The 21,164-nt window shown below is 50.0% G+C and overlaps 1 protein-coding gene across 3 annotated transcripts in view; it reads right to left on the reverse strand.

Moving 5' to 3' along the window:
* Positions 1-21,164, reverse strand: part of LOC144481903 (acid-sensing ion channel 1-like) — a 1,161,333-nt gene that overhangs the window by 297,730 nt on the left and 842,439 nt on the right. The window contains exon 1 of one of the 3 annotated variants that reach the window (XM_078201066.1): positions 5,018-5,620. The exons of the other annotated variants lie outside the window; for them this stretch is intronic. Coding sequence (XP_078057192.1) covers positions 5,018-5,620 — 603 coding nt within the window. Of the gene's footprint in view, positions 1-5,017; positions 5,621-21,164 lie in introns of those variants that run through there. 3 annotated transcript variants of the gene reach the window in all.

Here is a 21,164-nt window from a genome sequence, read left to right on the forward strand (position 1 = left end):
CCACCTAACCTGCACATCTTTGGACACTAAGGGAGAATTTAGCATGGCCAATCCACCTAACCTGCACATCTTTGGACATTAAGGGACAATTTAGCATGACCAATGCACCTAACCCACACATCTTTGGAGTGTGGGAGGAAACCAGAGCACCCGGAGGAAACCCACGCAGACACGGGGAGAACGTGCAGACTTTGCACCAACAGTGACCCGAGGCTGGAATCGAACCTGGGTCCCTGGCACTGTGAGACAGCAGTGCTAACCACTGTGCCACCGTGCAGTCCGTGAGGAACGAGTGGGGCTAGGTAATGTAAACCACCGGTTAATTGAGAGTTCCATTTCCCCGTAATGTAATACAGTGCAATATTCGCAGCATGCGCGAATATGCAAGTCCCCAGGAAGTAAAGCGCAGTATTCTTTTTTGCTTCCAAACTTCAACAGCTTATTGAAACATAAATTAAAGTATCAGATCGTTCAATATACGGGTATGGTTTCCGGAAATTGCTTCCAGTTGGTCAAGGGGGGATTCATATTAGGGGAACATTCGAAATTCCGGTTACTTGAGAATTCCAGTTAGACCGTAAGATATAGGAGTGGAATTAGGCCATTCGGCCCATCGAGTCTGCTCCGCTGTTCGATCCTGGCTGATATGTTTCTCAACCCGTTTTTACCCTGTAACCTTTGATGCCTTCATTCACCTTTGATCCCCTTACTGGTTGCTGGAATGCCAGGTGACACAAAGTTGGATTAAACAGCAGTAAGACGGCAAAGGTGTCAAGAATGTGGGCAGCACTGTGGATGTAACATTAGGTGACTGTTTCCGCTCAATGGGGCAACACCTTACTGCTCGATTGATTTTTCTCAAACGTAGAAAGCCAATACACAGAGCGGAAAAGGTCGGGCCCCAAATCCATCCCCTTGCTTGCTCCAAAAACTAATTCAAATTCAATCCAATTTTTGGTCCCCAAAGAAGGGACATACCAGATCCAAGCTGACAAGAACAAGTATTACAACTGACCCTGGGCTTGACCCCATGATTGGTCTTAGCAAAACGACCAAGGTAACACTGTCCCCATCACCCCCTCAAATATCATCCCCTCCCAGTCATAATCGATATCCCCAAGGCCCAGGACAGTTCCAAGTGATAGATACAACCTTTCAAAGGAGCGAGACATTGAAGAATATATCTGCCACGGCAGAAAAATGAGCGTAATTGTTTGTATATCTTCACCAAAGACAGTCTCCAGCTCAACTGAAAAGTTTACACAAGCACCACTGATTGTAAAAACAAAAGAAAGGCTTACATTTAGATAGCACCTTTCGCTGAGGGAGTTGATGGCCTAGTGGTATCATCATTAATCCAGAGAATCAGCTAACGTTCTGGGGACCTGGGTTCGAATCCCACCACGGCAGATGGTGGAACTTGAATTCAATAAAAAAAATTAAGAATCTACCAATGACCATGAAACCACTGTCGGAAAAACCCATCTGGTTCACGAATGTCCTTCAGGGAAGGAAATCTGCCGTCCTTACCCTGTCTGGTCTACATGTGACTCCAGAGCCACAGCAATGTGGTTGACTCTCAACTGCCATCCAAGGGCAACTAGGAATGGGGACGAATGGGCAATAAATGCTGGCCCAGCCAGCGACGCCCATGTCCCACGAATGAATTAAAAAATTCGAAGGGATGAATGGCCTCCTCTTGCTCCTATCTTCTATGTTTCTATAATCTGTTTTTGCGACGTTGATTGAGGGATATTAATTTGACCAACGCGCCCGCTGTGCCCCCCTACTCAAAATAGGCCCATGGCATCTTTTACGTTCGCCTGAGAGAGCTGGCAGGTCCATTGGTTCAACATTCCATCAAATGGCAGCATGTCTGACAGTGCAGCGCTAAACCGTGCTGGAGTCCCAGTCTAGACTTTGCGCTTATGGACCACGAGTTGCACCCACGACCTTCCGATTCGCAGGCAAGCGTGCCTACAACAGAAAGACAGCTGCCCCCAAAGGGTTAACGCTACTTCCAAGACCATCAGATGGACCGACCTACCATCCAGCCGAAGTAACAAATCGCTAGAAATTGAAAAGCTGCGATAGGATCAAAGGAGCTCACAAACGGAGGTCTGGCTTTTGCCGTTCCCACCAAGGCCCATCACAGGATGGATAAAGATCACTCATGCACTCTCTCACCTCGCTCAGCCTGGGCTACTCTGCATTCCTGAAAGCACCCAACCCCACAAGGTAGAGACCCCAGCCTCACAATGGCCAGACCAAACGAACAAATTATCCTGGAAGAAGGTCTGGACTGGTGCAAATTGGAGCAGTTAATGTCTGCACTTTACTTGCAGGCAAACTGGGCGGCACGGTGCCACAGTGGTTGGCACTGCTGCCTCACAGCGCCAAGGACCCGGGTTCAATTCCCGGCTTGGGTCACTGTCTACGTGGAGTCCGCATGTTCTCCCCATGTCTGCGTGGGTTTCCTCCGGGTGCTCTGGTTTCCTCCCACAGTTTGAAAGACGTGCTGGTTAGGCGCATTGACCCGAACAGGCGCCGGAGTGTGGCGACTAGGGGATTTTCACAGTAACTTCGTTGCAGTGTTAATGTAAGCCTTACTTGTGACGAATAAATAAACTTTAATTCTTCTGGGAATGTCTCGCCCAAGCGTCACGTCCAGGGGGCATAGGTTTAAGGTGCGAGGGGCAAGGTTTAAAGGAGATGTATGAGGCAAGTTTTTTACACAGAGAGTAGTGGGTGCCTGAAGCTCGCTGCCAGGGGGAGGTAGTGGAAGCGGATACGGTAGTGACGTTTCAGAGGTGTCTTGACAAATACATGAATAGGATGGGAATAGAGGGATATGGTCCCCGGAAGGGTAGGGGGTTTTAGTTCAGTCGGGCAGCATGGTCGGTACAGGCTTGGAGGGCCGAAGGGCCTGTTCCTGTGCTGGAATTTTCTTTGTTCTTTGTATAACCGAGGGCCAACGGCGCAGGGTTGCACTGAGAACGATTCTGACTTATGGATGAAATGTTAAAACCCTTTCAGCCACTATTCAAAGCAGATTAGGGAGCTTCCTGCCGGTGCTGTTGCCAATTTGGATCCCTCAAACAACCACACTCGGACACAACCTGCTCATTTATCGGGTGTTGTGGGATCTTGCTGCACACACATTGAAGAGGGATCTGATCGAACAACCTTCTGACTCAGAGGCAAGGTGCTACAAACTGAGCTATGGGTCGGAGCCCTGGCTAGTTCCCTACTCTGTGATGCCTACACCTGTCGCAGTGCCTTGGCAGATACTGAGGTGGATCGAATCATAGAGTTCATAGAATCCCTACAATTCAGAAGGAGACCATTCAGCCCATCGAGTCTGTGCTGACAGCAATCCCACCCCAGGCCCTATCACCACAACCCCACACATTTACCCCACTAATCCCTCTAACCTACACATCCTGGGACACTAAAGGGCAATTTAGCACGGCCAATCCACCTAACCCGTACATCTTTGGATACTAAGGAGCAATTTAGCATGGCCAATCCACCTAACCTGCATATCTTTGGACACTAAGGAGCAATTTAGCATGGCCAATCCACCTAACCCGCACATCTTTGGATACTAAGGGGCAATTTAGCATGGCCAATCCACCTAACCCGCACATCTTTGGATACTAAGGAGCAATTTAGCATGGCCAATCCACCTAACCCGCACATCTTTGGACACGAAGGGACAATTTAGCATGGCCAATCCACCTAACCCGCACATCTTTGGACACAAAGGGACAATTTAGCATGGCCAATCCACCTAACCCGCACATCTTTGGACGCTAAGGGGCAATTTAGCATGGCCAATCCACCTAACCTGCACACCTTTGGACACTAAGGGGCAATTTAGCATGGCCAATCCACCTAACCTGCACATCTTTGGACACTAAGGAGCAATTTAGCATGGCCAATCCACCTAACCCGCACATCTTTGGACACGAAGGGACAATTTAGCATGGCCAATCCACCTAACCCGCACATCTTTGGACACGAAGGGACAATTTAGCATGGCCAATCCACCTAACCCGCACATCTTTGGACGCTAAGGGGCAATTTAGCATGGCCAATCCACCTAACCTGCACACCTTTGGACACTAAGGGGCAATTTAGCATGGCCAATCCACCTAACCTGCACATCTTTGGACACTAAGGAGCAATTTAGCATGGCCAATCCACCTAACCCGCACATCTTTGGACACGAAGGGACAATTTAGCATGGCCAATCCACCTAACCCGCACATCTTTGGACACGAAGGGACAATTTAGCATGGCCAATCCACCTAACCCGCACATCTTTGGACGCTAAGGGGCAATTTAGCATGGCCAATCCACCTAACCTGCACACCTTTGGACACTAAGGGGCAATTTAGCATGGCCAATCCACCTAACCTGCACATCTTTGGACACTAAGGAGCAATTTAGCATGGCCAATCCACCTAACCCACACATCTTTGGACTGTGGAAGGAAACCGGAGCACCCCGAGGAAACCCACGCAGACACGGGGAGAACGTGCAAACTCCACACGGGCAGTGACCCAAGCTGGGAATCGAACCTAGGTCCCCGGAGCAGTGCTAACCAGCGTGCCACCGTGCCGCCCCTAATCTCTGCTATATTCTCCTCTTTAGCTCTTGACAATGTACTTTTCGGTAACGCTGCCCTCACCCAGCTACCAGGGAGTGACTGATGCCACTGTAATCTGCATAAACTTCATCCTGTGGTGACTGAAGCCTTGCTGGACGATGTTGGGGGGGGCGGGTAGGGGTGACTTTTAGCCAAGAGCTATAAGATATCAATAAATCTCATCAAGGATAAAGACAGAATAACTCAGTGGGCTAAAGAAATTAGTACAAAATATCCTCGCCATCTATCAACGGAGATGAAACGGAAAGTGCGTTTGGTATAACAAGGTAAGGCAATGGCTGTCACCAAAGTATGTTGGTGACAGGACTCACTGGATCCCAAGTTGAGTAAAACCTGACTCACCACGGTAAAGTTTTCAGGGCCACATTCCTCCATCCGGTACCGACATTCCTTCAGCATGTCCCCCAACTGATGCCCAGTCCTGTTGAATAATTCGAACATGGTGAAGGTTGCGCCATCTTTCCTGACCGACGGGGCCACCTGGAACCCTGGATCCATGCCCTCGGTGTATCCCATCAGTGTTCCGGCAAATGCCAAGTCCGCGTAAGTGATCTTGGAGCGCCTGAATCTGTTGAAGTTGCAGAGGGTCACTGCCGGGAAGAATAGGAAGGGGCTGTCCATCTCATCCAGGGCTGTGATGTGATGATACTCCAGGTAATACATCACACGGTCCATCACCTGGTACAGGAAGATGGCAAGGGAGGACAGGAAAGCGCAGCCCCACAAAACTTGCCGGACTCCACAGCCACCGTCCACGAAGATGTGGCTCATTCCGTGCAGGTTCGAGCTCCCGGCAAACGTGGTGAGGCTGACCGCATTCGGTTGGCCTTCCTTCTCATTGTCATCCTCTTCAGAAAACTGATCAAAACTCGCCTCCCTTCTCTTCTCCTCTCCCTTCTCATCATCAGAGGCAAAAGAAATTGTGCAAAATATCTGGACTGGCATCCTGAACAAACACGAGCTGTTTTCTTTTCCCCAATTCCGTATCAAATTGCCTTTACGATCTTCTATTAAAAGTACAGTCTCGACAGAGAAATATCTCGGCGTCACATCGTTAAACTAATAATTCGCATATCAATAAGTTAAAGAGAGAAAAAAACGAGCTGCCACATACTGCAGGAAGTTAAGAAGGCATTGGATATTATCTCAAGCTGTCTCTGTTGGACGATAGGTCACAATAGCTTGACTGAAGTACTGTGATGTTCGCTCAGACTGCCAGTGTGCTGGAACCAGGATGATGAGCAGTTCTGGCCCGCTTAATCATTTATAAGGAGCCCGTCCCAACTGACTGTGGGGAGGGGTTTTTTTTTTGTCAGTGGACTTGGCACTGCTGCCTCACCGCTGAGTCCCGACCCACTGTTCAATTTGCAGCCCAGCGAACTCGCCTGACAACCTGAACCTTTGACGCACCGCTCCCTTCCGAAACAAGCTCGGCGAGGCATCTCCTACCTTCCAGTTACTGCAAGTGATAAGCAGCAGAGAAGGAAGTGTTAAGAGAAGGAGAGAGTGTGTGAGAGAGAGAGAGAGAGGGAGAGAGAGGAGAAAAGCAAGTCTGACATCCTCTTCCCACTTTTCAATCCCTCGCTCAAAATAGCCAAAGAGTTCAATCTTCTTTAGTGAGTCAAAATTTGAGAGGCGATGTATCAACCTCTCGCTGCAATTGAGATTTATTGTCCTTTAATCGTTGGCTGTTGACTAATTTCATGGCCTTTTCTCTGGTTGTTCGGTGGGGGGGCGGGGGGCTGGAGGCTTCAGTAATGAGCACCCAAATGCCAAGATCAAGGATATTAAAGAAACTTATTGAAAGCAGCATCTCGCAGAGTGTTAGCAACAATTGGAGCCTGCCTTTGATTTATATCTTGCTGTCAGCATCAATCGCAAACGAGCACTCACCGGGGGGAGCCCGGGATTACAATCCAAAACTGCTCAGAAAGTTCTGCGGCTGGCATCTCAGACTCCCAACAGTATTATAAAAAAGCAATGCCTGGATATTCCGAACACACACTGGCAGCTCTTTGTGTGAATGCATTCATTCTCCCCGTTGATCATGCAGCCCCGTCATCTTTTAACACTTAACAGGACAACACCTCTTCTCCTGTCGTCAAAGAGACATCTGCGGATTGCGTGTTGGGCTGATCCACCCTTTCAGAACTTGTTGAATCAGCAGGGGAGCAAGTCATTCCCGAGGGGCCGCCTCAAAAGAAGATCATGGATTCCCGACAGTGCAGAAGGAGGCCATTCGGCCCATCGAGTCTGCACCGACCACAATCCCACCCAAACCCCATTCCTGCAACCCCGCATATTTACCCTGCTAATCCCTCTGACTTAATGGTCAATTTAGTATGGCCAATCCACCTAACCTGCATAACTCCGCACAAATGTGAGGTATTGCATTTTGGAAGGTCTGATAAAGATAGGAAATATACAGTAAATGGCAGAACCCTTAAGAATATTGATAGGCAGAGGGATCTGGGAGTACAGGTACACAGGTCACTGAAAGTGGCAACGCAGGTGGAGAAGGTAGTCAAGAAGGCATACGGAATGCTTGCCTTCATCGGCCGGGGTATTGAGTTTAAAAATTGGCAAGTCATGTTGCAGCTTTATAGAACCTTAGTTAGGCCGCACTTGGAATATAATGTTCAATTCTGGTCACCACACTACCAGAAGAATGTGGAGTCTTTGGAGAGGGTACAGAAAAGGTTTACCAGGATGTTGCCTGGCATGGAGGGTATTGGCTATGAGGAGAGGTTGGAGAAACTTGGTTTGTTCTCACTGGAGCGACGGAGGTTGAGGGGCGACCTGATAGAAGTCTACAAGATTATGAGGGGCATGGACAGAGTGGATAGTCAGAAGCTTTTTCCCAGGGTGGACGAGTCAATTACTAGGGGGCACAGGTTTAAGGTGCGAGGGGCAAGGTTTAAAGGAGATGTTCGAGGCAAGTTCTTTACACAGAGGGTGGTGGGTGCCTGGAACTCGCTGCCGGGGGAGGTAGTGGAAGCAGATACGATAGTGAGTTCTAAGGGGCGTCTGGACAAATACATGAATAGGATGGGAATAGAGGGATATGGTCCCCGGAAGGGTAGGGGGTTTTAGTTCAGTCGGGCAGCATGGTCAGTGCAGGCTTGGAGGGCCGAAGGGCCTCTTCCTGTGCTGTAATTTTCTTTGTTCTTTGCACACCTTTGGACACTGAGGGGCAATTTAGCATGGTCAATCCACCTAACCTGCACATCTTTGGACACTAAGGGGCAATTTAGCATGGCCAATCCACCTAACCTGCACATCTTTGGACACTAAGGGGCAATTGAGCATGGCCAATCCACCTAACCCACACGTCTTTCAGACTGTGGGAGGAAACTGGAGCACCCAGAGGAAACCCACGCAGACACGGGGAGAACGTGCAAACTCCGGAGAGATCCCTTTGCAGACTTCTCAAAAGGATGAAGATGTTGCCATTCTGCAATGGCCCTCAAGATGTTAACCCTCTGAGCATAGAATTTTTCACTGCAAGTGTTCATGCCAGCACTCTCTGACAGACACCATTCTAGAGAATTTTTGTTCCTCTAGGCCAGTCATGGTCAACCTAGGCTGGTGAGTGGACCGTGTGAGTGGCCCTTCTCCACCTCAGCGGGCCTCAAGATTGAAATCGGGCTTCTTCACGAACCGTGTCCCCATGAATAAGATTCAATACATTTAATCCACGCCGGATATTCCAGAACGAGTTATAGAAAATGCTTCATCATTTCTATATTAATGGAACTGTCATCAACTTCCAATGGTAAAAACAAAAGAAATATTGATACTTTGAACACAAAGGGCAGAATTTTAGCGGCACGCCCACCCGAGGCTCGTACAACGCCCCCCCCGAAGGCCGAATGGAGAATGCCGTTCTGCGTGCCTCGACCGTCCCTGGAATCGGGGCCGGCGTGCCAATAAAATTCTGGCCAGAGGGAGCACACGGCTCTCACACTCAATGTTGTGTGTAATCAGCACACACCTCACTTCATAGAATCATAGGATCCCCACAGTGCAGAAGGAGGCCACTCGGCCCATCGGGTCCGCAGTGACAACAATCTCACCCAGGCCCTATCCCCGTAGCCCCACATATTTACCTTGCTTAAACTACACATCTTTGGACACTGAGGGGCAATTTAGCATGGCCAATCCATCTAACCCGCACATCTTTGGATACTAAGAGGCAATTTAGCATGGCCAATCCACCTAACCTACACATCTAGGATGCAAAGCTGGGCTGAAAAATGGCAAATGGAGTTTAACCCTGATAAATGTGAGGTGATTCATTTTGGTAGGACTCATTTAAATGTGGATTACAGGGTCAAAGGTAGGGTTCTGAAGACTGTGGAGGAACAGAGAGATCTTGGGGTCCATATCCACAGATCTCTAAAGGTTGCCACTCAAGTGGATAGAGCTGTGAAGAAGGCCTATAGTGTGTTAGCTTTTATTAACAGGGGGTTGGAGTTTAAGAGCCGTGGGGTTATGCTGCAACTGTACAGGACCTTGGTGAGACCACATTTGGAATATTGTGTGCAGTTCTGGTCACCTCACTATAAGAAGGATGTGGAAGCGCTGGAAAGAGTGCAGAGGAGATTTACCACGATGCTGCCTGGTTTGGCGGGTAGGTCTTATGAGGAAAGGTTGAGGGAGCTAGGGCTGTTCTCTCTGGAGCGGAGGAGGCTGAGGGGAGACTTAATAGAGGTTTATAAAATGATGAAGGGGATAGATAGAGTGAACGTTCAAAGACTATTTCCTCGGGTGGATGGAGCTATTACAAGGGGGCATAACTATAGGGTTCGTGGTGGGAGATACAGGAAGGATATCAGAGGTAGGTTCTTTACGCAGAGAGTGGTTGGGGTGTGGAATGGACTGCCTGCAGTGATAGTGGAGTCAGACACTTTAGGAACATTTAAGCGGTTATTGGATAGGCACATGGAGCACACCAGGATGATAGGGAGTGGGATAGCTTGATCTTGGTTTCAGATAAAGCTCGGCACAACATCGTGGGCTGAAGGGCCTGTTCTGTGCTGTACTGTTCTATGTTCGATGTTCTATCTTTGGACACTAAGGGACAATTTAGCATGGCCAATCCACCCTAACCTACACATCTTTGGACACTAAGGGACAATTTAGCATGGCTAATCCACCTAACCCGCACATCTTTGGACACTGAGGGGCAATTAGCATGGCCAATCCACCCTAACCTGCACATCTTTGGACACTGAGGGGCAATTAGCATGGCCAATCCACCCTAACCTGCACATCTTTGGACACTGAGGGGCAATTTAGCATGGCCAACTCACCTAACCCACACATCTTTGGACTCGCCCTTGCTTTACGTGCGAATCACTTCAATCACATCAGTAGGAAAAAAACACTACACGGATTTCAATCAGTAGAATGTGGCAACCCTGCGCCTGGGGCAACAGTCAACAAAATGTCTCGTGGGGGCCGCACTCAGATGGGCCGCGTGTGCCCCCCTGCCCCACCCCCCCTCCCCCCAGGCCACAGGTTGCCCACCGCTGGTCTGGGCCAGCCCTTTTTCACGATGGTTACGTACTCTGGTCAGACGCATTCCTGACACATGACCTCTCGACAACTGCCCTACCTTGTCAGAAAGCCCCTTTTCCCTCAGTACTTCTGTAATCAATAAATAAGACATTTTTCTCTCAAATGCCCCAATGATTTCTTGTGATTCATTCCAGGAGACTCCAGGGAAATCCTGGAGAGTTGGCAACACCTTTTCCCACCAGCTGACAGGCTCATTTTGATCCACTCACTGTTCTGTCAGGTTGATTTGCTGAATTCGTGCTGCCGTAGGATTGTGCTATAGTCCCTTTATAAGCACTTAACACCAATTGAATGACCGAGGCACGCATTCTCCATTTGGCCTTGGCGGGGGGGTTGTACAAGCCTCAGGCATTCCTTACTTGAGAAAGGGTATACTGGCACTGGAGAAGGTGCAGAGGAGATTCACTAGGTTGATTCCGGAGTTGAGAGAGTTGGCTTATGGGGAGAGACTGAGTAGACTGGGGCTATACTCATTGGAATTCAGAGGAATGAGGGGAGATCTTATAGAAACATATAAGATTACGAAGGAAATAGATGAGATAGAAGCAGGGAGGTTGTTTCCACTGGCGGGTGAAACTAGAACTAGGGGGCATGGCCTCAAAATAAGGGGAAGCAGGTTTAGGACTGAGTTGAGGAGGAATTTCTTCACTCAAAGGGTTGTGAATCTGTGGAATTCCCTGCCCAGTGAAGCAGTTGAGGCTACCTCATTGAATGTTTTTAAGGCAAGGATAGATACATGTGGTGAACCATCGTTGGTTCCCACTAGATAGTAGTGAGCCAGGGTCTGGTCAGTACTACAAGTATGTATATATGTTGCTGTTGGGGTTAGGGATGGGTTGTTCTACTTGTTGCTGTTGGGGTTAGGGTGGGGTTGTTACACCTTTGTATTGTAGTATTGTGGTACATCCCAGTCGGGCTCCGCCTCCTGGGAGAGGTATAAAGGTCCCTGCTCTGTCTGGGACCCCTCAGTCTGGGATCGTATACATAATTAGTAGCTGCCTTGTTACAGCAAATAAAAGCCTTTATTTCCTGAGCATCAAGCCTCGTGTGTGATAACGCGCATCAATTTTATTTGCTGTAAATAAACTCTCGTTGAAGAAGAAAAAAAAAAGAGAGTATGGAGCAGATACTGAAGCCTGAACGCCTTACACTAGATCCACGTGCGGTGGGCGCCTCTAACACCTTCGACCACTGGCTGAAGTGTTTCGAGGACTACCTGGCAGCCTCCGCAGCGGTCACCACAGATGATGACAGACTCCGGGTCCTCCATGCGAGGGTAAGCGACACCGTCTACCTCGCAATCCGTGTGGCCACCGATTACACAAAGACCCTTGAGCTTCTGAAGAAGCGTTATATTAAACCGCCCAACGAAATACACGCTCATTAACTCTTAGCCACTCGACGACGGCAGTCCGGCGAAACGATGGAGGAATATGCGAACGAGCTCCTACAGCTAGCCAGGGGCTGTAACTGCAAAGCTGTGTCGGCAGAGCAGAATATGAACGACCTCGCCCGAGATGCGTTTGTGGCGGGAGTCGGATCGTCGTACATTCGACTCAAACTACTGGAGAAAGGTAACCTTGACCTCACCCAGGCAATAGAACTAGCGGAGATGCTGGAGACGGCCTCCAAAAGCCTAGTATTGTATCCTGAAGACCACGTGGAGACAACGTGGCAGGAGCAGTCGCCAATCCCTCCTCGTCCCTCGGGTTCGAGATGCTGCGTAATGGCGTGCTCACACTCGGGCCAGACGACGGCAGCAGCTCCGGGCGGCCTGCGGTGTTACTTCCGTGGGGGAGCGAAGCATACTCGGCAACGGTGTCCCGCTAAAGCTGTGTTGTGCTCCGCCTGCGGTAAGAAGGGGCACTATTCGAAAGTGTGCCGATCTAAATCTGCTTCTAGGAACAGCATTGCGGCCTGCGATTCCTCAGAGCCCGGTTCTTCGTCGTCGAAATCGTCGAGGGTTTCATCCACGTGCGAGGCCAGGACGACGCCATTACGGTCGACGGAGTCGGAGATGTGTGACCACCAGGGGTCACTGAGTTTGGCGCCATCACCCATGTGCGACCTATGGGAGCGGCCATGTTGGTCGGCACCGACCGCGAACGACCAGCAGGGGTCATCCTCGTCAATTTCAGCTGCCTGCAGTGGCGCTCATGAATCAACGGTGGCGTCGATCATCCTGGACCAGGCCAAGCCTCATAGACTTGACAAGTCTATGATGGACATTCAGGTAAATGACCACTTGATTTATTGTCTGTTTGACAGCGGGAGCACTGAGAGCTTTATTCACCCAGACGCTGTGAAGCGGTGTGGACTCCGGATTCAACCTGTCAAACAGACAATTTCTATGGCATCAAGGTCCCGGTCTGTCACCGTGCTAGGGAGTTGCGTGGTAACTTTAACGGTGCAAGGCACAGTTTACGAGCGTTTCAAGCTCCTAGTGTTGCCGCACCTTTGCGCGCCAATACTTCTCGGACTAAACTTCATGGTCCACTTGAGGAGTGTAACCCTACAGTACGGTGGGCCACTCCCTTCGCTTTCAGTGGGAGAACAGCAGCCTCCAAATTGCCCAACGCGCCCCGCCTGTAGCCTCTCGATGCTGAAGATCACCACACCCTCCCTGTTCCAGAATCTTGTGCCAGGCTGCAAGCCCATTGCGACTAAGAGTAGGCGTTACAGCGCTGAGGATCGGATCTTCATTCGATCTGAACTTCAGCGGCTCCTCAAAGAAAGGATCATACAACCCAGCGCTAGTCCGTGGAGAGCGCAGGTCGTGGTAGTCAAGAACGGGAACAAACCCCGGATGATCATTGACTACAGTCAGACCATTAATAGATACACGCAGCTGGATGCGTATCCCCTCCCGCGCATATCTGACATGGTCAATCAGATTGCGCAGTACCGGGTGTTCTCCACCATAGACCTCAAGTCTGCCTACCACCAACTCCCCATTCGCCCAGAGGACCGACAATACACGGCTTTTGAGGCGGATGGTCGCTTGTATCACTTTCTCAGGGTTCCCTTTGGTGTCACCAATGGGGTCTCGGTCTTCCAGCGTGCTATGGACCGAATGGTGGACCAGAATGGGCTGCGGGCTACCTTCCCGTACCTGGATAACGTCACCATCTGCGGCCATGACCAGCAGGACCATGACACAAATCTCCTGAATTTCCTACGCACTGCATCTCGCCTGAACCTGACCTACAACAGGGAGAAGTGTCTGTTTCATACGCACCGTTTAGCCATCCTAGGATACGTGGTGGAAAACGGGGTCATTGGCCCTGATCCAGACCGTATGCGCCCCCTTTCTGAACTTCCCCTGCCCACTAGTGCAAAAGCACTGAGAAGATGCTTAGGCTTCTTCTCTTATTATGCGCAGTGGATTCCCAATTACGCGGACAAAGCCCGTCCACTCATTAAGTCCACTACTTTTCCCCTAACACCAGAGGCCCGATTGGCCTTTGATAAATTAAAAGCCGACATCGCGAAAGCTACGATGCACGCTGTTGATGAGTCCATCCCCTTTCAGGTGGAGAGCGATGCATCTGATTTCGCCCTGGCCGCCACACTTAACCAGGCGGGCAGGCCCGTCGCTTTTTTTTCCGGCACCCTCCAAGGCCCCGAAATTCGGCATTCAGCGGTGGAAAAGGAGGCCCAGGCCATTTTGGAGGCCGTCAGGCACTGGCGCCATTACTTGGCGGGAAAACGGTTCACCCTGATCACGGACCAGCGGTCCGTGGCGTTCATGTTTAATAACACGCAGAGGGGCAAGATCAAAAACGACAAGATCTTGCGGTGGAGAATCGAACTTTCCACCTATAACTATGACATCGTGTACCGTCCAGGGAAACTCAATGAGCCCTCGGATGCCCTCTCGCGTGGAACATGCGCCAATATACAGGAGGACCATTTGCAGGCTCTCCATAATGACCTATGCCATCCTGGGGTCACTCGGCTCTACCACTTTATAAAAGCCCGCAATCTGCCCTACTCGGTGGAGGACGTCAGGTCCATAACAAGAAGCTGTCGGGTATGCGCGGAATGCAAACCGCACTTTTACCGACCTGACCGGGCACATTTAGTCAAGGCCACTCGTCCCTTCGAGAGACTGAGTGTCGATTTTAAGGGCCCCCTTCCCTCAACAGATCGGAATGTGTACTTCCTCAACATCATTGACGAGTACTCGAGATTCCCTTTTGTTATTCCCTGCTCTGATACATCCGTTGCCACGCTTATCGAGGCATTCCGTGATCTTTTTACCCCGTTCGGGTACCCCGGCTACATTCACAGCGACAGGGGCTCGTCGTTCATGAGCGATGACTTGAGGCAATACCTGCTCTCATACGGGATTGCCTCTCGTAGAACCACGAGCTACAACCCTAGGGGTAATGGACAGGTGGAACGTGAGAATGCTACAGTCTGGAAGGCTGTCTTACTGGCGTTGAAGTCAAAAAGCCTTCCAGTCTCCCGTTGGCAAGAGGTGCTCCCTGATACGCTCCATTCTATTCGCTCCCTCCTGTGTACGGCAACCAATGCTACTCCCCACGAGAGGATGTTCTCATTCCCTCGGAAGTCTTCCTCGGGGACCTCATTGCCGTCTTGGTTGATGTACTCAGGACCTGTCCTCCTGCGGCGACATGTAAGGGCCCGCAAGTCCGACCCGTTGGTCGAACAGGTCCATCTCCTCCACGCCAACCCTCAGTATGCCTATGTGGCATACCCTGACGGGCGAGAGGACACGGTCTCGATCCGAGACCTGGCGCCAGCAGGGGACGTAGCAACCCCTGTCGCTCCCATACCCCCTGTTACAAACCCCATAACTCTCGTTTCCCCTCCGGACACGGCGCGGGCAGCATCGGGACCATTACTTAACCCTTTTACTCCCGTGTACAGCTTGCCTGAGTCCAGAGGATGGTCGCCACTTCAGGGCGTGTCGGAACTCCATGGATTACCGTCACCTCAGGGTCAACCAGCCCGTGAGTCTGTGGAGGAACAGTTGGACATCGCCTTGGGGAGAACGCCACCGCAAGTGCCTACTCCGGTGTCATCGCCGGTATTGAGGAAGTCACAACGACCGTCTGAACTTATCGACTGATGACAAATTATTCTGTTTTTGTACCCCGCCGGCCTTTGTTTTCAAAGGAGGGGTGAATGTGGTGAACCATCGTTGGTTCCCACTAGATAGTACTGAGCCAGGGTGTGGCCAGTACTACAAGTATGTATATATGTTGCTGTTGGGGTTAGGGATGGGTTGTTCTACTTGTTGCTGTTGGGGTTAGGGTGGGGTTGTTACACCTTTGTATTGTAGTATTGTGGTACATCCCAGTCGGGCTCCGCCTCCTGGGAGAGGTATAAAGGTCCCTGCTCTGGCTGGGACCCCTCAGTCTGGGATCGTGTACATAATTAGTAGCTGCCTTGTTACAGCAAATAAAAGCCTTTATTTCCTGAGCATCAAGCCTCGTGTGTGATCACGCGCATCAATACATTTTTGAACAGTAAAGGAATGAAGAGTGTTGGTGAGCGGGCGGGTAAGTGGAGCTGAGTCCACAAAAAGATCGGCCATGATCTTATTGAATGGCGGAGCAGGCTCGAGGGGCCAGATGGCCTACTCCTGCTCCTAGTTCTTATGTTCTTGGTAAAGCGCCCAGCTCCTGTCTGCTGATACCTCGAGCACTGAACGACATCAGGAGTCAGCACTTTCAAGAGAGGAAGGGACAAAAGTATGGAAATAAGGATAAGTGTTTTTAATAGGCATTCCTTTTTCACCGCAAAAGCCAATTGGACGATAATGAAGGCCCACACTTGGATCCAACAATGCACCATAGTATCAATCAACACACTGGGGGTCAACTTCTGATTAATGCATTGTATTTACAGCACAGAAACAGGCCATTCGGCCCAACTAGTCCATGCCAGAATTTACTCCTCACACGAGCCTCCTCCCATTCTACTTCATCTAATCCAATCAACATAACTTTTGGCAAGGCCAGAATGCCAGAGATGAGGGGTTTGTCGTATGAAGAGGGATTGAACAGTTTAGGTCTATACCGGCATGGTGGCACAGTGGTTCGCACTGCTGCCTCACAGCGCCAGGGACTCGGGTTCGATTCCCGGCTTGGGTCACTGTCTGTGTGGAGTTTGCACGTTCTCCCAGTGTCTGCGTAGGTTTCCTCCGGGTGCTCCGGTTTCCTCCTGCAGTCCAAACATGTGCAGGTTAGGTGGATTGGCCATGATAAATTGCCTCTTAATGTGAGGGGGATCAGGAGGGTAAATACGTGGGGTAGCGGGGATAGGATCTGGTTGGGATTATTGTCAGTGCAGGCTCGATGGGCCGAACGGCCTCCTTCTGCACTGTAGATTCTATGATCTCTCTGGAATTTAGAAGAATGAGGGGAGGTCAAATTGAGGTTTACAAGATGATAAAAGGTCTGGATAAAGTAGACGTGGAGCGGATGCTTCCTCTTGCGGGACATTCTAGGACGAGAGGTCTTAGGATAAGGGACAGCAAATTTAAAACAGAGTTGAGGAGAAACTACTTCTCCCAAAGGGTTGTGAATCTGTGGAATTCGCTACCCCAAAGTGCGGTGGATGCTGGGACAGTGAGTACATTTAAGGAGGAGTTAGACAGATTTTTAATTGGGAATGGGTTGAAGGGTTATGGGGAGAAGGCAGGAAAATGGGGATGAGGAACATATCAGCCATGGCGGAGCGGACTTGATGGGCCGAATGGCCTCCTTCTGCACTGTAGGGACTCTATGAATACCATGGGTGCTGGAAATCTGAAAATGCTGCAAATACTCAGTCGATCTGGCAGCATCTGTGGAGGGAGAAGCAGAGCAAACTGCCATGATTTTGGGTCCACGTTTGCCGCAAGCACAAACGGCAACATTGGTGCAAAATATCACGAGACTTGGAAAACGAGCATCCCGATCGTGGGATTCGCAGCTTCTGGCTTTCACCATCTCCGCCCCACTCGCATAATGGGGTGGGCCACTCCTGCAGAATTGTTCTGCACCTTGTGCTGGAGGGCCGGTGGTAGCGTAGTGGCATTGTCCCAGGATAATGCTCTGGGACCCGGGTTCGAATCCCGCCACGGGATTCGAACCCGGCAGATGGTGAAATTTGATTTCAATAAAAATCTGGAATTAAGAATCTACTGATGACCATGAAACTACTGTCAATTGTCGTAAAAACCCATCTGGTTCACTAATGTCCTTCAGAGAAGGAAATCTGCCGTCCTTATCGGGTCTGGCCTACATGTGACTCCAGATCCACAGCAATGTGAATCATAGAATCCCTACAGAGCAGAAAGAGGCCATTTGGCCCATCGAGCCTACAGCAGCCTTCTGGGCATCCTACCCAGGCCCTATCCCTGTGATGCCACGTATTTACCCCACTAATCCTCCTAACCTGCACATCTTTGGACATTCTGGGGCAATTTTAGCATGGCCAATCCACCTAACCTACACATCTTTGTACACTAACGGGCAATTTAGCACGGCCAATCCACCTATCCCGCATATCTTTGGACTGTGAGAGGAAACCGGAGCACCCGGAGGAAACCCATGCAGACATGGGGAGTAATGTGCGAACTCCACACAGACAGTGACCTGAGGCCGGAATTGAACCAAAGGGAAAGAGAGGACAAAGTGTTGAAGCAAAGCTTGGTCAACATCTGTGACTGGACACATTTACAGCAAGTGGGCCCAGAGGGCCTGGGAGAAGCAAGGGTTAAAGGTGAAGTGAAGGCAATGTGCAAATAACCTCTGGGACAATGACAAGTCCCACTCATTTACTCATAACAACAACCACAACTTATTTCGATGGCACATTTGATGGAATAAAACATTCCAAGACGCTTCACAGGGACATTATAAAACAAAGTATGACACGGGGCGGCACGGTAGCACAGTGGTTAGCACTGCTGCTTCACAGCTCCAGGGACCTGGGTTCGATTCCTGGCTTGGGTCACTGTCTGTGTGGAGTGTGCACATTCTCCCCGTGTCTGCGTGGGTTTCCTCCGGGTGCTCCGGTTTCCTCCCACAGTCCAAATATGTGCAGGTGAGGTTGATTGGCCATGCTAAAAATTGCCCTTAGTGTCCTGAGATGCGTAGGTTAGAGGGATTAGTGGGTAAATATGTAGGGATATGGGCGTAGGGCCTGGATGAGATTGTGGTCGGTGCAGACTCGATGGGCCGAATGGCCTCTTTCTGTACAGTAGGGTTTCTATGAATTTCTATTCTATGAATTTCTATGAATTTCTACCAAGCCTCATGAGGAGATACATGGCGGGATTCTACCGTACCGCTCGCCACGGGAATCGGAGCGGGCGAGGGGCGGACAATAGGAAGGTCTGTTAACCTTGGGTGGGATTTTCCAGCTTTGGGTCGAGTGGGGCCATAAAAATCCTGCCCTTAAGGCCAGATGACCAAAGGTTTGGTCGATTTAAAGGCATTTCTTAAAGAAAGAGAGAGGGAGAAAGAGAGAGAGAGAGGTTTAGAGATCAAATTTCAGAGGTTGGGGCCTAGATAACTGAAGGCATGGCCACCAATGGTGGCACAATTTAAACTCGGAATAAGACCATAAAACATAGGAACAGAATTAGGCCACTCGGCCCATCGAGTCTGCTCCGCCATTCAATCATGGCTGATATTTTTCTCACCCCCATTCTCCTGCCTTTTCCCCATAACCCCATATCCCCTTATTAATCAAGAACCTATCTATCTCTGTCTTAAAGACACTCAATGGCCCGGCCTCCACAGCCTTCTGTGGCAAAGGGTTCCACAGATGTTCAAGCAGTCAGAATTAGAGGGACGTAGAGATCTCAAACTCTCATAGAATCCTACAGTGTAGAAGGAGGCCATTCGACCCATCAAGCCTGCACTGATCACAAACCCACCCAGGCCCTAATCCCCTGCATTTACCCTAGCTAGACCCCTTGACACCAAGGAGCAATTTAGCATGGCCAATCCACCTAACCTTTGGAGTGTGGGAGGCAACTGGAGGAAACCCACGCAGACACGGGGAGAACGTGCACACTCCACACAGACAGTGACCCGAGCCGGGAATCGAACCCGGGTTCCTGGCGTTGTGAGGCAGCAGCGCTAACCCACTGTACCACCGTGCCGCTTCGACACAAACTGTAGATAAATTGTACCCCGTTAAGCATAACTCCACAAAGATAGACGATCAGGATAAAATGCAGTTCTGATGTTTTAGGGTACTGGACACTTCATAGAAATCATAGAAATCATAGAAACCCTACAGTACAGAAAGAGGCCATTCGGCCCATCGAGTCTGCACCGACCACAATCCCAGCCAGGCCCTACCCCCATATCCCTACATATTTTACCCACTAATCCCTCTAACCTACTCACCTCAGGACACTAAGGGGCAATTTTAGCATGGCCAATCAACCTAACCCGCAATCTTCTGTTGCAAACACCACAATGAGCTGAAGATCACTCGAAAAAGGCAAGTGACTTTTGGAATTTTAGAGGTGGGTAAGGAAACAGAGGGAAGTTGCTGCCAGGGTGAAGTTCTCCTGTGACAAGAATATCCAGTGACTCTTGCAGATTTACAGGGCACGCATATCAGGATTGGTAACCGCAGCAGGATATCAGGGTATCTGATTTCCTGTTCGATCGGGTAATCCGATACAGATCTTGTCAACAGACCAATATGATGAATCATGAACATCAAAGTAAGAAGGGACTGCGCAACTGGCGCCGCACAGAAATCAGTGCCGAACGCCGATGCGATAAAGCACTGCCTCACCCTAATCCCACCTCTCGTGCTCTTGTTGACTGCCTGTGAGGGGGCAATGGAATGGGGGGCTTCTGGGTAGGCCAAGTTTATAAGTTCGGGGGTCTAAGCACAGATTAGATGACCCAGTGCATGTCGTATCACACGCCCCATTTGCAACCCTCCCAATTTTCTGAAAGGAATAGCCGGGAAATTTGGAAGGCTAATTTCCAGAAGGGTTTTGCCCCTTCTTGTTTCCATAAGACCATAAAATATCGGAGCAGAATTAGGCCACTCGGCCCATCGAGTCTGCTCCGCCATTCAATCATGGCTGATATTTTTCTCATCCCCATTCTCCTGCCTTTTCCCCATAACCCCTGACCCCCTTATTAATCAAGAACCTATCTATCTCTGTCTTAAAGACACTCAATGACCTGGCCCCATTCTCCTGCCTTCTCCCCGTAACCTTTGATCTCCTTATTGATCAAGGACCTATAAGAAAGTTTATTTATTAGTGTCACAAGTAGGCTGACATTAACACTGCAATCAAGTTACTATGAAAATCCCCGAGTCGCCACATTCCTGTTTGGGAGAACTGAGGGAGAATTTAGCATGGCCAATGCATCTAACCAACACGTCTTTCAGACTGTGGGAGGAAACCGGAGCACCCGGAGGAAACCCACGCAGACACGGGGAGAATGTGCAAACTCCACACAGACAGTGACCCAAGCCGGGAATCAAACCCGGGTCCCTGGCGCTGTGAGGCAGCAGTGCAAGTCACTGTGCCACCGTGCCGCCCAATTTCTGTCTTGAAGACACTCAATGACTTGGCCTCCACAGCCCTCTGTGGCAAAGAGTTCCACAGATTCATCACTCTCTGGCTGAAGAAATTCCTCCTCATCTCTGTTTTAAAGGATCGTCCCTTTAGCCTGAGGTTGTGCCCTCTGGTTCTAGTTTTTCCTACTAGTGGAAACATCCTCTCCACGTCCACTCTATCCAGGCCTCGGAGTATCCTGAAAGTTTCAATAAGATTCCCCCCTCATCCTTCTAAACTCCAACGAGTACAGACCCAGAGTCCTCAACCGTTCCTCATACGACAAGCTCTTCATTCTTGGGATCATTCTTGTGAACCTCCTCTGGACCCTTTCCAAATCCAGCA

The sequence above is a fragment of the Mustelus asterias genome, chromosome X, assembly GCF_964213995.1.
Source record: "Mustelus asterias chromosome X, sMusAst1.hap1.1, whole genome shotgun sequence".
Taxonomy (NCBI): Eukaryota; Metazoa; Chordata; class Chondrichthyes; order Carcharhiniformes; family Triakidae; genus Mustelus; species Mustelus asterias.